This window comes from Thermobia domestica, chromosome 2, assembly GCF_964235325.1.
Source record: "Thermobia domestica chromosome 2, izTheDome1.hap1.1, whole genome shotgun sequence".
In the NCBI taxonomy this organism is placed as follows: Eukaryota; Metazoa; Arthropoda; class Insecta; order Zygentoma; family Lepismatidae; genus Thermobia; species Thermobia domestica.
Window position 1 is genome coordinate 340,071,341 of NC_137455.1, and position 21,119 is coordinate 340,092,459.

At 35.2% G+C, this 21,119-nt stretch overlaps 1 protein-coding gene across 1 annotated transcript in view; it reads left to right on the top strand.

Moving 5' to 3' along the window:
- LOC145678735 (C3 and PZP-like alpha-2-macroglobulin domain-containing protein 8) overlaps positions 1-21,119 on the top strand; it is a 1,617,316-nt gene that overhangs the window by 1,265,123 nt on the left and 331,074 nt on the right. The window contains exon 13 of the mRNA XM_081749186.1: positions 11,719-11,950. Within this exon, the coding sequence (XP_081605312.1) occupies positions 11,719-11,950 (232 nt within the window). The remainder of the gene's footprint in view (positions 1-11,718; positions 11,951-21,119) is intronic.

Consider the following 21,119-nt stretch of genomic DNA (forward strand, 5'->3'; position numbering starts at 1 on the left):
ACAAGGGCTTACTTTTTGGTTCGATCCTATTTTCGGAGAAACACGGTATTTTCTTCTTGTATAGCAGATATAAATAATACTAATGATCTATCTCCCCCTCGAGCCAGCTACATAATAACCAGTTTTTCAGGTAGTACTTTAAATCATTAAGAAACATATCTATGTATCGCTATCCTTTACTACTACTTCAGTATCTCCATTTGGTGATCAGGCTTCAACTTTCTTTCGGATTTACGCTCAAAATAATATAATCAATGCACTTAATAAAGATCTAATAGTAGCACTATATACAGTATAAAAAAATACTCCTTTATAGACAAAAGACTTAGATGCGTGTGTTTTTGTGCAAGTGATCGCGAATTCGTTTCCCGGTGGATGTAACTACCTGAAATTCAAAGTTGATTTGTAGGTCGAAGTTCACTTGAAATAGTGTAGGCCACGAGACGAGAGGAGACAAAGAAAATAAGGTTTCCTCGTCTCGTTTTGTAGATATTGTAGAAATCTCGTCTCATTTAGATTCTCGAAGGGGTTTATCGTCTCATTTCGTCTCGAAAATTGAGCGTCTCGTTTTTTAAAATTTATGTTAAAAATTTATGCTCTGATTAAAAAAAAAAAAACCAATTTTCATCCAGAAGTTATGAGAATCCTTTCGCATTACGAGACGTCCATGAAGAAGGTAATACGAACAAGGACTTTTAAACCATATTTACTATTGAAGTATATTGCGTAATGTTTTTCGGATCTTGAAACATACGCAAATGCTCTTCATTGTTTTCACACAATCACTTTCCCAATTTATAGTTTTTATACTATTAATCGTGTAACACTAAAACATGTTTAAGATCTGATACTTCGGTGAAATAACATTACCAGAAGACTTGTGAAATTTCTCATCTTGTCTCCAATTCGCGTTGGCTCAGTGGTAGAGCATTTAGCTCTGCTACATTGGGATTTTGGTTCGATCCCAGCTCGCGCCAAGTGAGCTTTGTGGTGGAGAAACTCCGTTTGCATGGATTTTCTCGGAGTTCTTCCGTTTCCTTTCGCTTTGTTCATCCCACCATTTCATTCATTCCCCATCATCACGGACTTCTTTATCCTCGCCGGCTTAACTATGGGACGTAAAACTTAAAGATTTCATTTTTTAAATTCGAAACGAGATGAGAAATTTTTCGTTCCGTGAGGCAGCATTTACTTTAAGGAGTAGTAGGTCCAGTCTCATGTCCTCGGTGGTGGAAAGTTACGTTAATTTCTTATCAACGAACCGAGAAGGGTACGGTGGTTCAGTAGTGTTGGAGAAAATAGGCCTAATTCAATGGTCTGCGACGTTCAGCTACGTATCGCGAGGCGCATTCCATCCTAGGTTCGAGTCTCATTGAATAGCATGAACATTTCTTAACTGACCTCGAAGATTCTGTGTTCGCATCCCTATTGTATCAGATCAAGTAGAATATTTTAGTATGATTCATTAGAAGATCACAGAGACAATTGTTCGGATTATGATGAATTTTTAAATGTGATGTTGTTTAGTAGAGTGGTCTGGTTGATGATCGTGAGGGAAACCAATTGAGGGTTTATGTCTCTGAAAAATATGTACGACTCATTAACTATTCTCGAAGTCTCTGTGGTAATGTCCTTATCGTATTAGATTAAGAACAAAAGTGATTCAGATAAATTAATTACTACATCATGAAGACAAAAGTTCAATTAGGGCGAATTAAAAAAAAAGGTAGAGCGCTAATATATGTTGCAAAGAGACAATGGTTCCATACACTCCATACGAGTTTGTGAAGGATAGTATCGAGTTCGTAAGTTTCCACAACGTTTTGCCCGTTTCCTCCGACACTGTCATTCCACCAATTCTATTATGATCATTAATCATTTCTCTCCTTTAGTCTACAGCTGGGTTTCTCAACCTGGGTTCGCGAAGATGAGCGGAAGAGATAAATATAATTAGAATTTAATACCGTAAAATATTTTTTAAATATTATTTTGAATTTTGTTCTGATAGGATATTAAAATTTTTATACATACTGTCAAGAACTACAAAAGGAGGTCTACTAAACATTTTCAACAGGTGCAGAGTTGTTCAAAAATCAATTTTACCTCTTCACGGATATGGCATCAAATGATGCCACATATCTATCGGAAAAAATAATCCGAATTTTTTTCACGAAGAAGAGTGCGAAATGAAGGTAAGTGAAAACAAGTGCTTCAGAATATTAATTTTACTTACCTCAGTTCGCACTCTTCTTCATAGAAAAAAAGTCGGATTATTTACCCGATAAAAATGTGGCATTATTTAATGCCATATCCGTCAAGAGGTTAAATGAATAAAAGTACGATATGAAACTAATGAGAACTATATATTGAAATACCAGAAAAATACAAATGAAACAAAACCTGCGTATTGAAATACAATTAGAATTTAAAGTTAATGAGATACCTGAGCATGCTGTGATTTTACTAGCGCGACAATGTCCGGTTCAGTTTTTGTAACGCACATTATCAAGTCATTTTCAACTGATAAACAATTTCTTGTCTTTATTTTAATGCTTACTACAGAAGAAAAACCACTCCGACCAATGGTATTCACTTTGAAATAATATGACGGATCGGATTCTATATCTGTAATAAATGAATGAACTGACCAAATTTGGTTTTACATTAATCCATTCGTTTTTAGGAAAGTTACTGGAAATATGGATTCTACTATTATAGAAATTGATATCGTGATATCTGCGCAATAGGTATATTAAAAATCCCACACAAGCTTAGTACAAACCAGAAATTATAACGGGGTCGCTGACAAGAGGATGAGATAAAATGGGAGGTAGGGATAGGAATTATTAGAGTATCACAGGTTCACAGGTCTACACGGATATTCGTGGGACATTAAAGTCAAACATTTCATTTCATTTTTTAAACCGTCTATAAAAAAAATGATTAGGTTCTCAGTTCAACCGGTTTGTATATATGTTATGGGTTTTAATTCTACATAGCTGGACCGATATTAATGATTCATCTTTTGTTTGGGAAAGTATACCTTCCCGTTAGTTCCATATAAATTTATTTAGGATACGATTATAATTTTGGAAAAAATGAATTGAAATCTTTAAGTTTACGTCTCATGGTTGCTAAAGGAGGCTATGATGATGAGAAATGAAGGAAACAGTGGAATGAAGAAAGTGGGAGGAAACGGAGAACCCTGAGAAAACCCACGCACACAGTGTTTGTCCACCACAAAGTTCACTTGGTGAGAGTTGGGATCGAACCAAGGACCCCATTGTAGTGCTCCACTACGTGGGTTACAACAGTTAATTCTATGGCTTGATGTGCAATTCGCAGTTCATTTTAATGTTATGATAGTTTGTTGTAAAACAGTTGAGAAATTTATATTGTTTAATTAATTTTATCAGTAGTAGCCAGATTATATATGTACTTAAGTTCATTTGAAAACATCTTTATAAATAGACCATGAACACTCTTGAAGAAACTTATTCTCGGAAGTGAAAAAAAGAAAATATTATTCTGTTATTGAATTAGGATTGAGTATAGCCCGCTCCCCCCAGTGATTTTTAACGAATCATAATGATTCTAGCGATTCATACTAGTTCATAATGAATCGGAATCGCATGTTATAAAGATTTAAGATGTAAATCTTGCGGTAAGGAAGCTTTTTTTAGTATAAGTCGTAGTAGTAGTAGTAGTAGTAGTAGTAGTAGTAGTAGTAGTAGCGGTAGTAGTAGTAGTAGTAGTAAGTAGCAATAGTAGTAGTAGTAGTAGTAGTTAGTAGCAATAGTAGTAGTAGGAACGGGTTAGAAGCCCCGCAGGGGTTGGTTGGGTTCTGTTCTCGATATAAGTAGTAGAAGTAGTAGCAGCAGCAGCAGTAGTAGCAGTAGTAGTAGTAGTAGTAGTAGTAGTAGTAGTAGTAATAGTAGTAATAGCAGTAGCAGTAGCAGTAGTAGTAGTAGTGACTCTTCCAGTTCCGGTGACAAAGAACTGGGGGGAGCGGGCTATACACAAGCCTTGAATTAAATACGTATTGTAGTTTGGAATTATAAAACTTCAACGAAATTTATAAAATTTGTGCAGAGAAAGAATCGCAACGAAACAAATTATTGAATAAATTCTATCTTCAGTGTGAAGTGAACTAGATAACATTGCTTGAATAAGAATTGATTATTTTTGTAATAGAAAGATATGACAAAAAATGATAGCTTAAATCTTTTAGGCTTGAGGGTCCTATTCCCTCAACACCACCGAAGCCTTCAGAAATGATATAATCTTCATGTGGATAATTTTGTCAAAATTATCAGTACTAAATATGCACTAATAGTTGACAAAATTTCCGTATTTCGATAATTATTGCAGTATGTATTTTGAAATGATGGTAAGTTTTCTGATTATCATTAAATAGGTATACATCTTTCTTTTACCTGGATTTTTGCAATGTATATCAGGTCAAGCAATATTGGATGTGCTGCGGTGATTCATGGGTATCGAAGCGAATATATATATCTATCGAGGAATTTCATAGTTATTCTGCAGTTTTCCTTAAGGCTATCTAAATAGAACACAAATATGTCTTCTTCGAATTTTAAAAATGTATTACAGGTGAAGTTAAATAGTACATAGTAAATATGAAATACGAATTAATTACTTGGATATGACCGCAGAGGCATATCGCATCATGTATAAGTAGTAGATATTATACTGTATTTTGTGTTTCGTGAAAATCATGTTTATCAACTTAGGGAGAATAGGAACTGATTTACCAACGATGTGTATTATTGTTCTACCATCGTATTTCTGTTCGCTATCGACTTTAACAGCCCACTTGGATCAGCAATGATAAACTTATCATCGCGCTTCTCTTACTAATAATATCTACCATCCTACTTCAACTACTGCTGCTAATGTTATGTATCATGTTATGAAATTTTATACAAAATTGAGATTCGTCATAGAAGATATCTATCGAAGACGTTGATAACCAAGAAAAACTATCAGAAGTCTTTGATTATTTTCATTTTCTTTTCCTTTTGTATCGGCTACTTGTATTACTATTAGTTTGTTAATAATATAATATCAATCATATTCTAAATTCTGGTAATTTTTCTATTAAGATTATTGTTAATAATTTGTTAATAACGTATCATGCTGCGCTCTGGATGATGGCTCCAGTATGTCGTCTTTAAGTCCCAATCTGACGTGTCACACTCGATATCAAAGAATCCGGAATGAAATAATCTACAGATGCGTGTTCTTACGATCCCTGTCAAATAGAAGTTTTCCGTTGCGCGATACTACTTATTTCGAAAGACAGGAGCTACATAGTGTGCAGAACAGTGCGTGCATATTACACCATGTACCAGAGGTGAACGCTCTACCACTGAGCCACTGCGGCCCGATAATCTATGGAGTTAGACCATGACACTTCTCAATGAATGCTTATTGAGGTCAGTTAACAGTTTGGGTAAAATAAACTATTTTACTGTTTTATAACTATTCAGTCAATGAATGGATCATTTACAAAACTAGTAAGAAGGGACAATATGTCCACTTTGCTTACAGACACGGACGTTTCTGCTCATATATCTTCTGGTATGATCTTTGGAAATCATAGATTCAATTCTTTCTTGTATGCACCATGATATTTTTGCGTATGTGCATTCCTTAAAATTACAATTAAACTATAGTAGGTGTATATCTTTGTAAATTGTACTCTTTTACTTTGAAAATTGCGATGAAGTGTGAACATTTCACCTAAAACACAAAAATGTGTAGCTTCTAACAAGGACCTTTTAGTTCAACGAATTTGCAACACTGAGTTGAGAAAAAAGAACGTGACAAAAAGAATGAAAAGAGAATTTTGCTTAATGGAGAAATGGAGTTGTGTGTATGTGAGTGCGTGTTTGTATGATGTGGAGGAGTGCGTGTGTTTAGTCAGCTCATGTGTGAAATGATCTGAAATACTTTTTTTTTCTTTCTGCAACACAGTCTGCAAAAATACTAAATTTTTAGCTGTTGCTAAAACGGGGGAGTGTGTGGCAACTGGTTCAGTGTAGCATGAAAAACGCTAAATGACGAAACCCAATGAGGGTGCGATGCAAGGGTTTGGGTTCGAGAGATGTGAAAAGGGGAGAAATAATGACAAGTAATCATTCCATACGACCCCTCTATTTCGCCCACGTCCATGCAGTTTCTGTTCTTCAAAAACTGGGAAATCAAATCAGTTGATTGAATGGGGTTGAGGTGAGGAGGGTTTCTTGCCAGGAGTGCCACTTCAGAATATTCTAGCTCCTTTTTCTAATTAAACAATAATTTATTCCCTAATAACTACTTTTTATACAAGTTATCAACATGTTATCATTTAATGACACCATCGCCACATATATATAGAAACTATCATAAAACATTATCACCTACAAATATTCATTAAACAATATTTTCATCACATAAAAACGATAATTTAACATTACTTTTACCACACACATAAATGTCCTTTTCACTCCAAAACTGTAATTTAACGTTGTCTTCGTCAAATAGAAAGAATCATTAAACGTTATCTTCGCCACCTAGAAACTTTAGACTGCTGAGATTAAACAATATTTAACGTTATGTACGCCACATAAAAATTATAATTGAACATATCTTCGCCACAAAGAAACAATCATTAAACGTTATTTTCACCACCTAGAAACTATACACTGCTGGGATTAAACAATATTTAACGTTTTCTTCGCCACATAGAAATTATCACTAAACTTATCTTCGCCACATGAAACAATCATTAGACGTTATCTTCGTCACATAAGATTATCAGTAAACGATCTTAGCCACACAGAAATTATCATTAAACGTTAACTTCGCCACATAGCAATGATCATTAAATGTTATCTTCGCTACATAGAAACATTTTCGAAACTAATGTAATCGTGTACACAGAAGAAAGTGAAGTATCATGGTTAAGTTGCTTGTGTACTTACTCTCTTAGCTTTAACCAATTTCAACCCCAAAACAGGGGTGATCTTTAACCTTACTTGTAATAATCAAAACAAAACGATTCGTCAAATTTAGAAACTTTATTTTTATGAAATTTATTGTTAATATGTACAGACGTGTTCAAATTATTAGACTCAAGCTCGAAAAGTGCAAAATTGATGTAGGAGTCCTAATTTCAGAGTTCTAGAACATTTAGTTGAATAGTTAAACCACAAATATAGGATCCTTCATTTTTTTTTACTGTATATTGAAGTGATGATATCACCGTTGAACAGCAGATGGTATTAGTGAGGGGGAGGGAATTATGAAAGTGGTGTTTCAGTTGTAGATAGCTATTGTGGTTCCAATCAATAAGTTACATTCTGAAGTGTTGTGTTTGCTGTCGTAAGATGTTAACGACATTCAAAACATTCAACAGTTCGAAGGGGCCAGTTTAAAATGATCGTGACGTGTTTCGTGTATTAATCTTTTATTCTGTGTATTCCTGTAATAGCAGCATAATGGGAAAAGCAAGAGACCTTTCTCAGCGTAAAATGGAAATTAACAAAATACTTCTCGTGGAAATAAGATATACACGGCAATACATTGCTAGTAGAGTTGGGATAGAACAAAAATCTGTGAGCAGAATCTCTGCTGAAATGAACAAGAGCCAAAATAAAGTTGGGAAATGTAGGCGAAAACCAAAGCTATCGCTAAGAAGTATCAGAATACCAGAACGATTGGCTCTGGGAAACAGAAGTGCAACTGCCGATAGACTTAACCATAAAAAATGACTGAGTATGGCGCAGACGTTTGGGCTGAAAGTGTTGGAAGGATTCTTTGTGCCGAGGGAATAAAAGCACACGGTCAAAAAATAAAATAAAAATTAGAGTCTACTCCTATCATGGCATAGAAACGCATTGAGTGGGCACGAAGTCTAGAATATTGGACTGTTGACGACTGGAGAGTAGTGTGTGTCAATGATGAATTATGTATTTTTGTGTCTGATGTATGTTCACATATGTGCGACGTTGATCTGGGAGGAATTCAAGTTGGAATGTCTTTAATAAACCGTGAAGCATCCTACTTCAGTCATGGTCTGGGGTGTGATCTCTGTCTTCGGGCCTGGAAGACTGTATGTAGTAGAGAGAACAATGAAGCACGACCAATACCTACAAGTTCTTCAAGAACAACTGCTTTCCCAGACTGCACTCTGGTTTGATGATGTACAATTCGTCTTTATGCATGATGGAGCCCCATGCTACCGGGCCAAATCTGTGACAAGATTCTTCGAGGAGAACGAAATTAATGTTCTTCCGTGGTCAGGCACTAGTCCTGATATGAACCCGATTGAAAACTTTTGAAGCTTCATGAAAGAAAAGCTAGAGAAGAAGCACATTAGAACCAAACTTCAGTTGATCAAGGAGATCAACAATTTGTGATATCATGATGCTGAATTGAAGGCAAAATGTGCTAAACTCGTACATATGATGTCACAAAGTATAAACGACTTAATAACGAATAAGTGACCTCATAAGAAATATTAATCTTTGTGTGAGAGAAAATTTTCTTGCAAGTATTCCATTTCATTTTTTGTTTCCAATTTGGATATACACACTTTATAGTAAATATATTTGAATGTTACGTAGTATTTGTTTTATTGATATTGAAAAGCATATGCCACACCCACTAGAAATTAGGACAGAGTTAGAAAGTAGTAATATGGACTAAGTTCGAATGTATTTTCTCACGTAATATTGTAAGAACAGTAAAATATTCAGAAACTGAATGTTGAGTCTAATAATTTGAACACATCTGTAGATATACACTCACAAATAAATTTTCATACTGTTTGAATGATTGATTAAAAAGTCGCAGCAACAGAGGCGGCGCCAAACTTTTTTTAGTGTATGGGCCACACTGGACCATAACATATTAGGATGTGCTCTAAAATTATTTAACTAAAAAGAATGAAACTGAAACATGTCAGAACTGGTAACGTACGGAGTGTTAAATTGTTGGATGAGTGGAATGATATGAATTGGAAAATAGAACCATTAAAATGAAATGAAATATTTACTTTAGTGTTCATTTAGGCTAAAGAGGACATGATTAGACCCTAATGAACATGAATGATCTTGAATTACTTAGCGAAATGTGAATGTTAAAAGAATCGGTGGAATCTTCATAAATTCGTATTTTACTTTGATCATATTTGACAAGGATATGAACGCATGAACATACAGTTAGTTGAAGTTTAGAGTCCCGTTGAGCATCAAGGTTATATGAGACATGGCCCTACACTTTAAGATGAAATCCGAAGCATCACGAGGGGTTCAATGCCCTTCCGCCAGGAATCAAACCCAAGTCACGGAGCACCAGAGGCGAGCAGCCCTTTTCACTTGTCTAGAGACTAGCGTATACACCAATCAATGAATAGTGAGCGCGCTAGGTACTAGATCAGCGGGAAGGACTTGAAATCACAGTGAGTTTTCTCTCACGATCTTCAGTCTAACGTAGTTATTTTCAACTTCTCTTTGATGGCGACACCCTATAGTAGGCCTACACACAATTTTCTACGATGTCCACCCTTGGCTTTCTCATATATCAAACACTCCGGTATAGGACATCTTTAGTGGCTGTATCACTTGAAACTCAGGTTTATATATTTCTCATTACAGTTTTACTGTTGTGATCATACAACATTATAATCTGATATTGTACATCTAATCCTATGAACTGATATTGTACATCTAATCCCATCATTGAATTATAGTTGCAAAAAATTCTCTCTCAAGATACCCTTGATGCTACCATGCAACACCGCAGGGTGATACCCAAGTTGGAAAGCTTTTATCTAACCAGTGATACCAACCCGGGAAAATTTCCATTTTGTGGGATATTTTGACAATTTTTCAAATAGGAATAAAGGGAATTTTTTTTTGAAAATCGGCGGCACATGTGGAATTTATCATACGGTTATTTCCTCAACGCGAACAAAATTCTGTATGAGTACGAAGAAAGCTAATGACACTGGAATAAAACGTGAAATCAGAGATAATTGCCCAATTTGGTTATTTGAAAATGCATGTTGGTGTGAAACTGATATATGGAGGAACTTGTGAATCTCAAACACTGAGGAACAACAAACGTAAATTGTACTCTGGGGAGTTAAAAAGAAAATCATGAACAGAAAAAAGTAAATTACCACGCTAGAAACAACCAATTTCTAAAGCATTCCACACGGAATAATTGGAGAATGAAGTTTGTCTAGTTTCATTATGTTCCGTAGAATATTATGGCACAAAAACGTGATGAAAATACTAAATTCTGATAACATAATGTGCTTGTTTCCTTCAACAATTTCAATTCTCTCTTAATTAAAGAAAATAATATTAAGAATTTAGAAGATCGGAATTTACGAATGATTCACTCAAATATCGAAAAGAAAGTAAGTAACGTATAGTTTATTTTAATTTTAATATTTTATAAATTTTGAAAATTTTGTAATTAGTTTAGCACGTTGTAAATTTAAGAGTAAAATTGGAATTTCGCCCTTTCAAGATGGAATTTTATATGGTTTCAGGTTGGCATCACTGGGTGTAACGCCTCATACTCTTCGAATACAGGGCACAGACTACTGAGGCACATGCGCGCCGAGTACGTACGTGCTCCGGAGCTGCAGCAGCCACACAAATAATCTTGTGGGTGCGGTGCACCCACAAAATTTTTAGTTTGATGAAACAAATTAAAATAAATATTTCTCACTAGCCATTATCAAAAAATAATAAGCAATTAAAACATTGAGATAGAAGTTAAACTATCTAACCTCTAAAACATAATTGTTTTGTTTCAAATTAGTTTGAGCAAAGGAAACCAAGCAACAAATTTCCCCATTCTTTGCCTGTCTCTGGTCTAGTCAAAGGCAGTCCCCACAATAAAAGAAGATGGAACTATATTGTGAATAGAACCGAGCACAGTCCTTTATGACATAGTTCATAAAAGAGTTTAACTAAAAGGAGATCAACCCAAAAATATCGAGACTGCCCTGAAAACATATAGCACGTCCCGCCATTAATGTATACCCACATAAATTTTCGAAAGTCGCAGATTATTAATAATATATCACGATATTATGTTATCCATCAACTATCTGACCGTGCTGGAGAAATTTGTTCATCCGACAAATCATTTTCAAGTGAACTATTTGGCAAGATCGAAATTTATGAATATATATGAATATGAATATATATATATCACTTAGTACAAGGTTGTGTGTCCGTTAAAATTATTGTGCACTTTGAATAGATTCTTCTATATAAATAATGTATGAGCTGTAAACCAAATTGTTTCTATGTATAATATTTTTTTAAACAATCCTCGCTACATTAACACGAAAATCATATCCAGAAACGTATGAATGTTCCGTTCCGTTCCGGATGAAGGCCCGTTTTTAACATGTTTATACAAAGCATTTACTAATGGAGTTATTTTAAGTGCATATAATTTTTTCGGATACCCTATATTACGAAACAGAAGTAAAAATGTTGATCAAGGCTTTTTGGTATTAATATTAAGCAAAATCCTTGAAGACGACGCGATAATATAGTTTCTGATGATATAAGAAAATTATAAATCGGAATTATTGATACATTAATTCATACATAAACAAGTAAAACAAATAAATATAAAGAATGCGAACGTTCTGTATTTTAACTTCTTTTTTTCTTTCAGTTCAGACATTGCTGCTGAAGGCGTGTCATTATCAGCGCCAGAAAGTGCAGGAAAATGGACACTCTGGGCCCTTACGCTTGCTCCAGAGTCAGGACTTCGATTCTCATCTCCTCTACCAATCGAAGTTTTCCGCCCTCTCCAAGTAGATTTCAAGTTACCAACAGCTTTGAAAGTTGGAGAAGTTGTTGAAGTGGATGTGAAAATAGTAAACAATATAAATTCCTGTCTAGATGTAAGTATCTAATAAAATGTTAAAAGCGGATTAAGGCTCTTCTCTAAAGCTCACCCAACTTTTTTAAAAAAAATTTAGTGAATATCTTGAAAAATGAAAAATATCAACAATGTATAAAAATAAGCCTGTTAGTAGCTAGGAAACGCTATTATATGAACTAATTATAGTTTTCGAGAACTCTCGTATAGAAAATAAATTTGGGAATCCAAAAATTATGCTGTCATGAGCTGAGCACCAAAATTTCTAGCCTATAAGGAAAAGATTGCAAGTGGTTATTAGTTGATTTAATAACGTTTCATAGAACAGTTACGAAAGGTCTGTGAATCAGTTATTAGTTACAACCTGGCTTACATCTCATAAGAAAAAGTTTGGAAACAGTTATTAGTTTATTTAATTGCATTTTGTAGATACTACCTAGCTTGCTTCCTATAAGGAAAGGTTTGGAAACTGCTTTTTAGCCTTGGTTACTTGCATTAAGAAAAGGTTTGAAAACGGTTATTAGTTTATTTAATAACGTTTTGTAGAAACCACCTGGCTTACTTCCTAAAAGAAAAGCTTTGAAAGCGGTTATCAGTTTATTTAATTGCACTTTGTAGATAATATCCACCTGTAAGAAAACGTTTGGAAACGGTTATTTGTTTATTTAATTGCATTTTCTAGATACTACCTTGCTTACTTCCTATAAAAAAGAATTAGAAACGATTATTAGTTTATTTAATTGCACTTTGTATATAATACCTGGCTCACTTCCTATAAGGAAAGGTTTGGAAACAGTTATTGGTTTATTTAATTACATTTTGTAGATACAACCTTGCTTACTTCCTATAAGAAAAGTTTGGAAACGGTTATTGATTTATTTAATTGCGTTTTGTAGGTATTACCTTACTTATTTCCTACAAGAAAACGTTTGAAAACGGTTATAAGTTTATTTAATTGCATTTAGTAGATACTACCTGGCTTACTTCCTATAAGAAAGGGTTTGAAAACGGTTATTAATTTATGTAATTGCATTTTGTAGAAACAACTTTGCTCACTTCGCAACTTCACAACTTTGCTCAATTGATAGACATACATTTAATGCGCAAACTAGATATAGAGTTTGAAAAGTAATATTTCTTGTCTAATTTGCTATTTGCTGTTAAGTGCATGTGTATATCCACTACCCACAAATTTCAATGAATTCAGGTGATAATTTTAGTTTTATTTGAATCGAGCTGGGCACAAAGAAAGTTTTCAATGACCACACACAACAAGCCTTTCAACCAGGTAATTGCGTAGTATTTAAGATTTTTATGACCTCTATGCTTTTGCTTCAATTTGTACCATACTGTACGCTTGGCAAAAGCCTTAAGGGATTGCATCTAGCTGCTGATAAGAAGATAGCAGGTATAAATATGTTTTTCCATGTTAAAAGTTATCTCTCGTATATTCAATGTTACTGTGTGTAGTTGCAGCGCTCATGCAACTATGTATAAACGTAATCTGCGCGGCTCATTTCAGACTCTTTATATGATTATTTGACAGATCTATCAATATTGCCTTGCACTGACAAGAAAATGTTCTACCACTACACTATTGCTTTAAAAAAAGTTGTGAGGTTAAAAACTGGACGGTTGCACAACTATTCAGCCTAAGACTGATGTAGCTACTATTGGATTCAAAAGAGAAGCCAAGACATTCTAGACACCTCGAAACTTTTGTGTACCATTTACCAGGAAAATACCACCGGGGAAAGCAGAGCAAGAAAATAATTTTTGTCGTTTGAAGCAAATTTTGACTCCATGTTCAGGAGAACCAATAGGTACAATTTTAAATGTATTACTTCAGATAATCCATGTCTGTTAACCCAATAATAAACAAAAACTGATGAACTGTGACCCGTCAACCTCAATGTAACACAAAAACTCTATTCCGAGGTTCAGAATTGGATAAATAGTGTAATGTAACGGTAGGGACGGTACACACGTTTGTTTCTTTCCTCACCTTTTTGTTACAAAAAGTTCTATACAAGTAATATGCTGCAACTAAGTAGTTTCTGCTAATAGTTCTTTATCCAAGAAGTTGGACCTCCGGCCCGAAGTAGTGCGGAGGCCTTTAAGGTTGATGGTTATGGAACCTCCTGCACGAAGCAGCGCGGAAGTGAATTGGAGTCTCCTGCCCGAGCAGCGAGGAGACGAAAGGAACCTCCTGCCCAGTACGGCGCGGAGATGGGTCTGGGTCTCCTGCCCGAGAAGCTCGCAGACGAAAAGAACCTTCTGGCCAGGTAGCGTGGAGATAAGATAATATATCCTACCCAGTGCAGCGTGGAGATAAGATATCTCCTACCCACTGCAGCGTGGAGATAGGATAATATCTCCTACCCAGTGCAGCGTGGAGATAAGATAATATCTCATACCCAGTGCAGCGTGGAGATTAGATAATATCTCCTACCCAGTGCAGCGTGGAGATAAGATAATATCTCCTACCCAGTGCAGCGTGGAGATTAGTTAATATTTCCTACCCAGTGCAGCGTGGAGATAGGATAAGAGTCTCTTGCCCGAGCAGAAATGGTGCCTTTATCATAAAAGAAATTAAAAAAATAATTACTGAGCCCAACCAGAAAAACTACTCATCACCTAAAAGGTATTCAAAAATAGTGGCAATATAGAAAATTTATTTGTTCATTTATACATATTTCTTACTGTTCCCGGCAGCTACAGTCTTAAGCTTGTCACGAATGAGGGATGATGTATCTGGGCAAACACATTGTCCGGGGAAGGGTAAGCGGCCTGCGACATGTATGCTATGTACCATCCGGACATTTGTCTTGTATGAATGAGGAAGACCCAAGAAAAACGCACTCAGGACGGCTGGCCTGAAAAAGATGTTACACTTTTCAACCGAGTGTCCCTAAGCGAAATCGAACCTGAAATCGCTCTTACGAAGGGCAGAGTGTTAGCAACTACGCTATCCAGGGTCACATGTACAGAAGATGATGTGTTTAGTGAGAGAAAGAAGGCGTCATGTATTAGATACTTTATAAGACATTTATTGGGAAGAAAAGTGCTCTGCAACTAGAATTATAAAAAAAGACTGCATTAGGAGCGATACCCAGATTACACCCTCAAGATAAACTCTGCTAACCAAAAACTAGATTGGAAGGTCAAGTATATCCTCTCGGTATATTGCACCCTTTGATTTCCATCTACCCTTCTCTTTCTTACAATCTTGGAGGAAAAGAATACTCGCAGGTGTCACACTTGAAAGTCTATATTTTAATAAATGAAGAATGCCTCCTGTCAATTACAAATAGTTTCTTCTTCTAGACTGAACCTGATTTCAAAGGTCTGTTTTGGCTAACATTGAAACAACCCTGTGATCCTAAACAGTAGAGTCTCTTGGAAAGGTCGTTACGTGTTACTTACATCTAGCACAAAACTTAACCCATGAATACATAAAACCACTACAAGTTGTGAATTTCTATATCTACGCTTTCTCATGGACTCCTCTTCATTTTGTCTTTCAGCACTATATCACAGAAGAAATACACTGTGACCCTGTATAACTACACCAAGTCTTTCATACTATTATTAGTTCATTTAATTGCAATAATGTGCCCAGACATATCATTATTACATGAAGAGCCAAAAGAGGAATCCAAAACCCAGTAACTTGAAAATTAATTAAATCTATTAACTCAAAATTGTGCGTGTCTTTACAGTAAGTTCCAAAATTTCTATTTGTTTGATGAGGTTCATCGCTAAGCCTTCAATTATGTATCATCCATGTCCAAACACTATTGCAGTCATTTTTTTCTGAAACTGAGAATTGCTTGCTGTTCGTGCTTGTTCAGGATAATCACACTCATATCACGTATCTTCTTCAGATGGTCCAAATTAGCTGGTTTATGATAAAAGGATAAGACTGGGAATGTTCAGGGCAAGATGTGGGACTTCTGTGTCCAAATCATCTCTTTCAAAATCGTTCGTTAAGAAACTACTGAACCTCAAAAGAATGGGACGGTATCCTACTTGTTGCAGGTTAACCTCATTTGATTATGCCTAACGTCTCAAGTTCTGTCACAGGGAATGTCTATACAAGGTTCAGGTAGTGTAACAGCCAAGGTGGGTAATGTTGCCATTACCGTCCCTTCCCAGAAAAACTAAATCTTTGAAAATCAGGAAAGAAAGTTTTACGTTCCCTTCCCTCTACTCAAACAAGTAGCCCCTCCGAGCAGAGTTTCCCGGGCCAGGTATGTGGTTTACAACGCCGCTTAACGCACGTAAAAATGTAAGTTACTGAAAGAGAATGGTATGCTAAAGTTCAACAAATAATAATACGTCTTCACAGGTTGCAGGCACATATCTCTACTTGATCAACACAAAAAAAGAATTCAGGTAGCATTAACAAATTTTATTTTTAATAAAACAAAAAAAGTATATGTAATGTTGAATAGAACAACGTATTTGTGAAGTTCAAAAAAGAAAAAAGTTTTGTTCGGTCTTGAAAAATATTTTCAATTACTAATAGATTTAAATAAATTTGATTCATGGAAAAACCATATGAAATTTATAATTACTGAAAAACTCATCAGGCGCATGTTGCATGAAATGAAATTCCAAGATGGCTCCTACCTTATCACAAGTCATTTTCAACGTAAACCATATTTGAAATATAATTATTTTTATCACAAAAATGCAATACCAATATTTGAACTGAAGGTTCAATTTGAATACTTAACAATTTTCTATCTACATGTTTTCTATATACTCAAGGAAAAACCCAGAATAGATTTTAAATTCACAAATAAAATATACTATACACAATATTAAATATGGTGTAACACATACCTCGCGAAGAGAACAAGTGACGGGCCCAATCACTTAATTTCAAAGCTCCTTCATCGGAAGTGTAAACAACCAATCAAATTTAAGTATAGTAATCGCATGACATTAACAAAAGACTAACCATAATACCAGATCATTTAAATTAAAAAAAAACACCAACTCTATATCGCAAAAATATACTGTAGTGGAATACAGGGAGGAAAAAGGAAGGTGAATAGATTACCAGAAAAAAAAATCTAGAAGGAAACAGCGCTGTTTCTATATAAATCCCTTTTTGCATTCATTTTACTCTATAATACCAATAAATACGCAAAAGTAAATATCACTACGGCACACTAGTTCAGGCTATTTACCGTGTCTCTAGAAGAAAAGACGTTCAATGAATGGATCATTAAAATTACGCACCACACATTGCCTTGGAACTACGCGTGCGCATCTCTGTCTGATGTGAATTTTCAGCCACAAATTCGACAGTTTTACTTTCTGCAAAAAATAAAACGTGGCTTCACCTGAGAGCAGAGCACAACACAGATGATCAGCTTGTAAAGGAGAAAGCATTGGTTCTCAAAGTTATATTTTTAAATCCCACCAGGGGCGGATCCAGGGGGCGATCGGGGCGATTTCCCCCCCAAAAAAGAGGAAACTTTCTTATTTTATGTATAAATAAAATCCATCCAAGAGTTTGGAGCTCTTAAAAGTAGCTCTAAGTAGCAGTATTACAACCCACCACCCTCCCAGAAGTCCATCCTGGATCCGCCCCTGAATCACACTCTTAGTTTTATCAGATCATGTACTAACTTCAACTTGTAAGGCTGGACTTTCACCGTGTGTACGATCTTGTGTAACGTTGCCTCGGCAAGCTCAGTTCTAAGGATTTATCGTTTAAGTGATTTCGTGAGGCTCGTTCTACTTTCTTACACTGATTTACATTGTAACTTGTTCCTGGTTTTCCACCGCACGTCAACTCTAACAGTTCCGAAGCTTTGAAATTTTCATACGATCTTTTGGTACTTGTTTCGCATACGCTGTCTGGAATGTTTTCCTCATCGAAACGCAAGATTAACTCTGAAAACCATAACACACACTTTTGCCTTTTCCTGTATGGACGACATCTTGAGTCATGTGACCACCAATACAAGCGTAATTGAGTAGTGTAGTTGGAACTAATCTTTCAATTCCTCACCGTCATCGAAAAATTAATGAATATAACAATTGCAATGTTATTAAGTGTTAGTTTCCTACAGAAATGTTATGTATTCCAGGTGTTAAATTTGGACGTTATCGTATTGCTTAATGTATTTATCATTTCTTTATTTTGTGCAGTGGCATATTTAGGGGGAGGCTTCCGTGCTTAAGTACCCCCGCAATCTTACTTACTATAGTAAAGCTTATGAAATATCTTGCAGAAGTTTCACATTTTCAGGCAAGGCCCCCCGAAACAGAATCTTAAATAAGCCACCGTCACTATATTGGAAAGTGTTTTCATCACTAAGAGCAACCAGAAAGGTAAAAATAGTTAAAAAATACATCAAATATAAAACCTAAGGTGATGAACATCACTTTCAATAGCGGTTTGTTTCTAGTCCCTACACAAAAAACTACTACGCTCTTCCTTTGCATTCGCCACGTACAAATACATAACAAAAGAAATATTCAGCATTCGATAAATTTTCAGCAAAAGAAACGAAAAAGTTAAGCTATAATACAAGAACACATTTTTTGGTGTATTTATATATAGATATTATAATTATTATTTTGCGAATTACAAGTTATACTACAAGAACACATTTTTGGCGTATTTATATACAGATATTGTAATAATTATTTTGCGAATTACAACATAATGCCAATATATTTGACTGGAAATACACACAGAGATAAAACGATTATTTTTCGTCATTTGTTTGTGTGCGAGCTAATATTTCTGTTAAGCTCACTAAAGATCTATGCAGTTCTAGCTACTCAGTTTTATTTTAATGTTCATCAAATCTGTACAACCTGCCATCTCATGATTTGCTAATATATTTAAATCATTACACAAAACAAAAGGTGCGTTAACACGAAGTTTTCGTATTTCCCAGGGAGTAAACGGCCATGTATAGCAACATAATATTCTACAGAACTTTCCTCAAACACACCGGCACAAATCTGTATTCAGCATTGGGAGGGACGGGTAAGACCGTTCCCGTATTTTTTTTTTAAAAAGCGATGTTCAAAATATATATAAACTTGAAAAACAATGCTGTGGAGGGTTAGGGAAGCAGGGTTGTCTTCAACATTGGGAGGCGGGCAAATTTGAGTGGGAGAGATGAGACTCATATTACGGTAGATGAATCTGAATTTTGAGGTGAACCTGTTGTATATTATATATCTGACGATGTAAACGAACTGACAGTCGAACACAAATAATACCATTTCTCTCCAAAAAAATAAATTTCAAATCGGGGGAAAAATCCCCCAGTTCCAAGATTGGGGAAACACGTCCCCCTCAACCCCCGGGATTTGCGCCAGTGCTCAAACAGTTAAGACCATGTAAAATATAAAAATGAGTGCTTCTAGATCATTTTTGGATGGGGAACGAGGGGAAAAAATAAAATGCAAAATGAGAACATTGTGATGTGAATTTTCGGATTAATACAGGGATCCAAATAACCACTCGCCTGGGGCGAGTAGTTCATCGGTGCGGGCGAATATTTAATATCATACCGCCGAAGGTAAGTAAATCATTTCTATTGTGGAATGTGGGCTAGTAGCTTTTTTCTTGAGCTAGTAAAATTTTGTAAAGAAAATATTCGAAGTAATTAAAATACACATCCGTATCAGATGTCGGACTTTTAATTGTTCAACGTCTAAAAGTAATAACTATTTTTTTTTTTTAAAAATAAAATCTTTTATATAATGTTACTTTTATGGATGCTCTTTATGAATATGATTTTTTAAAAACTTTTGTGAATGACTATTTGCTTAAACAACGTTAGTTATGGAAACAAACTTTTAGGGAAACTAGAAAAATAATTATAAAATTTGAACCACAGTAAAGTTAAGTTTAAAAAATATTACATAAGTTCTTCACTCTTAGTACGTATTATGACTTAAATTTCATATTCACAAACAAGGTATTTGTATTAATCATTAGTGTTGTTCTACTTAATTCCGTACATACTTTGAAATCTATATGTTTTAATATTCTTAACTTCATCCGAAGTTCAGGAATGTTGATATTAAATGTATTTTAGCAGGACAATACAAGTATGCCTTTAAAACGGATAATTAAAAGTTCAATATTTAAAAACAAGGACAGAAAAAAGTATTTTTTCTGAACTTCATTCCTTTTTTTTATTACAATCTTCTGCAGCAATCAAATAATATTTCTTTTATCTTTTTGTATATTTTATTGAGTGAGTGTTCTGTATGTATAGCTATACTGTCGACATGGCTCCCAGCCCTGAATTTTCGAAAGGTATTCAGTTGTTGTAAGTGCATATCAAGACATACTAATTTGATTACTTACATACTGTAGTACTTATATTTATATTGTAACTTTCTGCTTGTGCTGGAGTAGGTAGAGCAAATTGCAGTCAGAAATCGTTTCCCACAACAGTTTTTATTATAAAATCCTCTATAAGCAGTATTTTACAGAAATACTACAATAATGTAACTTCTCTAATAAGCTATAAGGTAAGAATAGGTGTCCTTCAACTTGACGATCTGGGAAAGGATTCCTTAATAGCGAACCACGTGAGGGAGTGTAGGACTCTTTGCTCCATTGCAACCAGAGATGGGTTAGAGTTTCCGTCAAAGCTCCACTAAAAGCTTTTCCGGATTGTGATTAGGAATCTCTCGCTGCTCTACTACAAGCAGAAAGAGAGGTAACATTTCTCACAGGGCTCCATTGCAAGCTAGAAAGAAAAGGAACCGTTAACTCCACTGCAAGCTAGGGCTTTGGGTTTGGAAGAGGTACTTGCTAGACTCCACTCCAAGCAAAGAAAGGGGATTTGACCAATCGAAACTGATGATTGTCCATGGAATCAACCGGTTATATAGGTTCTTCAGGTCAGGCGATGGCGCTGCTGGTCGTCACGTGATCACCGGTGTCGCTGTCGCCTCCATCTGCAGCTGTAGTACTCCATAGTAAGGTGGACGTGGTTATTGTTTAAAAATAGAAGCACATGTTGGGTATTTGTTAATACAAGCACATGGGACATTTCAATATTATAGTATCATAGTTTACTGACTATAGTTAATGAAGATGTGTAAATAACTAACTGTTTTTTTTAAATATGATACATATGTGCACACTTGCATCAAAATGTATGTATTTGCAACTGTGGTTGTGTGCTGAT